This window comes from Myotis davidii, unplaced genomic scaffold, assembly GCF_000327345.1.
Source record: "Myotis davidii unplaced genomic scaffold, ASM32734v1 scaffold1070, whole genome shotgun sequence".
Classification (NCBI taxonomy): Eukaryota; Metazoa; Chordata; class Mammalia; order Chiroptera; family Vespertilionidae; genus Myotis; species Myotis davidii.
In genome coordinates this window covers 86,663-91,986 of record NW_006281982.1, presented here as the reverse complement: position 1 = coordinate 91,986, position 5,324 = coordinate 86,663, and the positions used below count along the sequence as shown (strand labels likewise).

General features: G+C 39.7%; 1 protein-coding gene across 4 annotated transcripts in view; it reads right to left on the bottom strand.

Moving 5' to 3' along the window:
• IFT88 (intraflagellar transport 88) overlaps positions 1–5,324 on the bottom strand; it is a 167,276-nt gene that overhangs the window by 91,764 nt on the left and 70,188 nt on the right. For all 4 annotated transcript variants that reach the window (XM_006752647.2, XM_015563113.1, XM_006752649.2 and 1 more), the window contains one exon: positions 3,145–3,244. In XM_006752647.2, the coding sequence (XP_006752710.1) occupies positions 3,145–3,244 (100 nt within the window). The remainder of the gene's footprint in view (positions 1–3,144; positions 3,245–5,324) is intronic.

Below are 5,324 nucleotides of genomic sequence, written 5' to 3'. Positions count from 1 at the left end.
ATCGCCCGCTGCCAGACAGTCCAGTTTCTCCCCGCATGAGTCCTGGGTCCCCAGAGACTTCCCGGAACCAGAATTCAGAGCCGTCGGGAGCTTGTGACTCCTTCCGGATTCAAAAAGACAGCCGCGTCCTCAGGTGCCAGCCCCTTTCCGCGCGCGCGAGCCCCCTACCTCTGCGCTTCTCTTCTGCAGCTTCTCTTGCTCTCAGTGTGCTTTTCTTTCCTTCTAGTTGTAGAATTTACAGTCAGCCGGGCTTCCTGTGGTTCTGGATGATGTCCGTATTGTTTTTCTGAGGTATTAATCAATTGTTGTGAGCGGCATCAACTTCCCGGTGTTTATCCCTGCTGCCATCTTAGTTTCTCCATCAAAGTACACTTTTAACCACCTAGAGGTCTGAGATAATCGTAACCGAACAGGACATTTGGAATGGCCAGACACCTTGCATGAAAGGTGAATGAGTTATCAAACTGGAAATTACCGAGATATATCAGGGTGTAAAAAAAGAATTAGAAAAAGATGATGGGTCTTTCTTCCTCCTTCCTCTTTCCTTCCCTCCCTCCCTCCTTCCCTCTCTCCTTCTTTCTTCCTTTCTTCCTTCTTTCCTCCTCCCTTCCAAATGCCTTGTTATGCCTCCTGCTCCCAGAGAGCACTGTGTCCCAGCAAAAGTCCTACTTGAGCTTTGACAATGGCCATCAGCCGCTGGTATTGAAAATACCTGACAAAGTCTGACCTATACGCTGTTCAAATGCCTGAACTCAAACGAAGTACCATGAAACATAGTTGACTCAATGTTTTTAAGGGCAGAAGACTTAAAAATACTAGATTCCATAAGCCTTGGTTATAATATAAGTAAATAATAATTATTTTCAGGGTTGTTGTTTTTTATTACTTTTAAGAAAACTGTTGGGAGTTTCTAGGCCAGCAGTTTATAATTCCACAAAGTAAAATCTGGGAAAAAAACCCCTAAACATGCCCTTGCTTTTGTGATTCTCTTTCACTTATGTTCTTGAACAAGTCCTCTATTAAACTGCCAAGAAGCTCCTAAAACCTATATCGGAAGTGACTGCTGCTTGTACTGCACACCAGTGGAAGTCACCTTATTGACCCCTCACTCAGTCTCCAGACTATTCATGGAAAAGCCACTATTTATGTAAGTTTATAAGTTGCATTTCACTTTGAATAAGAATTGAGATGTTTTTATCTTTACTTTCAGATTGTGTCACAAATGTATGTGCTAATTTAAAACATAAGTCATGTGAACAGGAATTAATACACACCCATTAATTTCTGAAGTCACGTGAGAGGGAAAGAAAACTCCCTGGTTGAAAAGAAAGCAGAGATTACATTCTGACTTAAAATACAGGTAAAGAGATTGTCATTAAAGCCTTGAACTATGGTAACACATTGTTAAATCTTTCTGAAAAGATCATTTAAAAATGAAATATTGAGAAAATTGACATTTTTTTTCTATTTTGTGACCTATTACAGTACTTATCACACAAACAAAAACTATTTCTTTTGGTCCAGAGATGACCTCGGCAGGATAACAAAGAACAAGCTGTCTCTCTTCACTTCCATTCAAACAGCATGACAGCAGCATTAAAGAGCTATCAGTGGCCCTTTTAATGACCAACAGTGTAATGATCAAATAAAAGAATAGATATAAAGACCCTTTGAAAAGTCTTTTTAGTGCTTTGCAAATGCTAAAGCAACTTTTTAAATCTTCACCCGAGGATATTTTTTCGTTTGATTTTTTTTTTTTTTTTTTTTTTAGGGTGTGGGGAGGAGGGAAGGGTGGAAGAGAGTGGAAGGGAGGGAAAGGGAGAGAGAGACACATCAATTGGTTGCTTCCCACACACTCCAACTGGGCTGGGGATGGAACCTGCAACCCAGGCACCTACCCTTGACTGGAAATCAAACCCTCCATCCTTCGGTGCTCGGACCAACACTCTAATCACTGACCCACACCAGCCAGGGTGCTAAAGCAATGTTAAGTACACTAAATTCATACACAAAATGGAATCAGTCCATGGTACTACATTGTATTAATCGTGTATTCATAACATGAACACCAAAGTCGATGGCATTCTCCTCACCGCTCTAGAAGTGACTAGAAGGAGTTAGTGATTCCTATGGTCTCCTAGACAAAAGGAAGGTCCTTCAGTTGGAAGAAAGCCTGAAAACACAGGCTTGGGATAGGATGTTCTCTGGCCCTTGCTCTCTGGGTCTAAACTCAGAGGAGCTGAGTTTTCTGGTTGCTGGCACATATGACACTTACCATTGGTTTGATAAACTAGAATATCAAGTTTCATTCTGTTTATTCTCTTTTGTCCCCTTCCCCCTCTTATAAAGCTGTCTATTCTGGTTTGTCAACTATGTCTCACCTGTTCCACCTTCACCCAAGGCAGCAAGAAAGGAGTGGTACAGTGAGAGATCCTGGAGGATTCTGAAACTGTGTGATCAGTAGAACCCTTTTAGGCGCAATGCAACATCAATAAGAAAAACAAAAACAAAACAGAAAGCAAGTGAAAACAGTGGATGGGAGCACCAGGGTGCTATTCCAGGTCCTGGCCTTCTTTCTCATACACATAATACCTAATTCTGAAAAACCTTACAGCTTCAGGCAGCAGCTTGAAAACCTCTAGGAGAAAGTTGATCTCTGGACTAGAACATAGTTTAGTAATTTAGCAAACAATCATGTTTTACCTGAAAAGCATTTACATTTTAAGAAACAGGATTGCCCTGGCCAGGTGGCTCAGTTGGTTGGAATGTTGTCCCATGCACCAAAAGGTAGCAGGTTCAATTCCTGGTCAGGACACATACCTAGGTTGCAGGTTCAATCCTAGTCGGGGTGCATACGGGAGGCAACTGATTGATGTTTCTCTCTCATATCGATGTTTCTCTGTCTCTCTTTTCCTCTCTAAAGTCAATAAAAACATGTCCTAGGGTTAGGATTAAAAAAAAAAAAGAAACAGGATAAACTGGTCAAAATTCAAACAAAGTATCATACTAATTTAGAAAATTATGGTCAGACAGAAGTCACTCAACTTCAACATATTCAGAGGTAACATTATTCTAGAGAGGAGTTTCCCAATACTATTGTTTTGCTCCATTAACATGAAATTTCATCTATTTTTTTAAACTTACTTGGTTAAAGTCCTTTTGTCTCAAATATGTAATTGCTTTGTTTATTTCCAGGTCATTTGCCAGCTCTACATATTGAGAAGCTTTCACAACTTCGACACACCTATAATGTAAAGTGGAAAAAAGGTTATTTTGTTTTAGTATTTTGTTATTGTTGGTTTTCTTAAATGTGACTTTTGAAAAAAATTTTTTAAGTGTCCCTAGTGTTACGTAAGGCTAAGTACTTGCTTTCTTCCAATAATGGCATTAAGTTACTGAATTCTTTAGTTCTCAAATGATTTCCTCACCCAATTTTAAACTAGCCTGCTGTCATTTCTAAATATTTATGGTATTTTAAGTGAAATTGGATTGATAGCTACATTCTGATTTTTTTATTTACTAAAACAATTTCCAACATGTAAAATTGTTTTTATATATTTTTTCATCTTAAATGATGTGATGGTGAGAAAATTCAAAAGAAATTATAGAACATATTTAATTTTTTTGAGTTCAAACTTGAACAGACAATTGTAGGTCTGTTCCCCAAAGCACACAGAATGTCTGTTTTTTTTCTTTACAGTATAGTAGACACTGTGCCAATTCTTTACAAGCATTGTCACACTTAATCCCCATAACAACCTTGAATGACAGGCAATGTCTCTACTTTATGAGTAGGAAAATAGAGACCTGAGCCCACACAGGTAGGAAACTGTCAAGAATTTGAACCCAATACCCAATGTACGAAGACCACTGGTCTTAAAATTGAGGTCAATTGAGATCAATTTAGGATTAGTTAGATTAATTAACATAATTAATTTAAAATATGATCATGAACCTATTTAAAAAAACATAATAGAAAAAATACCAATGGGCATTGTACATAATAAGGGCAAGGACTGCTTCATGAAACTTTATAAATTTCAGTAAACAATGTAAAATATACTTCTTACTGAGGGTTTGGTTACCAAACGTTTCAAAGCCACTGGCCTAGACCAATAGTTTAAAACTATTAAAGCAGATCTCTTTCTTCAAGCAGAATCTTTTTACTTAAACCTTGATTTATAAAAGAGACCCTTTGCTTGAAGTGGGGAGAGAGGACTTGAAGCCACGCCTGCTCAGTGCTCCTTTCAATGACCCTCTGTACCCAGCCCCACCCAACAAATTAACTTGTAGACAGGGCTAATGAAACTTCAAGAACTCCAATCAAATAATCTGGAAAACACTGATTCAGTTATGTATTCAGACATTATGTTTGGTACAGGGATGTAAGTATAAGTAAAATAATGTTCATGCTTTTATGAAGGAAATAGGCCAGTGAAATACACTGTGTGAGAACTGTTGTAAAGAATACAAGAATACAAGAACAGATCATCTAGACCAGACTGGAGAAAGGAATTCCAGAGATATCTGAACTCAGTTTGAAGAACAAGAACTGAGTTGGCAAAAATGAGAAAGGTGCCTGGCTGGGTGACTCGGCTGGTTGGAGTGTTATCCCATATGCCGAAAGGGTTGTAGGTTCGATTCCCAGTCAGAGCACATACCTAGGTTACAGGTTCCATCCCCAGTTGGGAGCGTGTATGGGAGGCAACTGATCAATGTTTCTCTCTTACACTGATGTTTCTCTCTCTTTAAAACCAGTAAACACATCCTTGGGTGAGGATAAGAAGGAAACAAGATAGCCCAGCTGGTGCAGCTCAGCAGTTGAGTGTCAACCCCCAAACCAAGAGGTCACCAGTTTGATTTCCGGTCGGGTTGTGGGCTCTAAGCCCTATGGGGGGAGGGGGTATGTGTGCGTGCAGGAGGCAGCCGATTGATGTTTCTCTCTCATTGATGTTTCTATCTCTCTATCCCTCTCCCTTCCTCTCTCTCTAAAAAAATCAATAGAAACATTTTTTTTTAAAGAAAAGAACAAAACAAAAAACAGGAAGGACATCCCAGGAAGGGGGTTAGCATGTGCACAAATGTGGAAGACAAAAAAAGCAGGAACTGGGAGAACCAAGATGGAGGCATAGGTTAACGCGGGAGTTTGCTGCCTCGAACAACCACTTCAAAAGTGAAACTAAAAGACGGAACCGACATCACCCAGAACCACAGGAACGCTGGCTGAGTAGAAGTCCTACAACTAGGAGGAAAGAAAAACGCATACCAACACTCAGAGGAGGCGCAGTGCTGAAGTCAAATACTGAGGTGTGGAGTGCATGCAG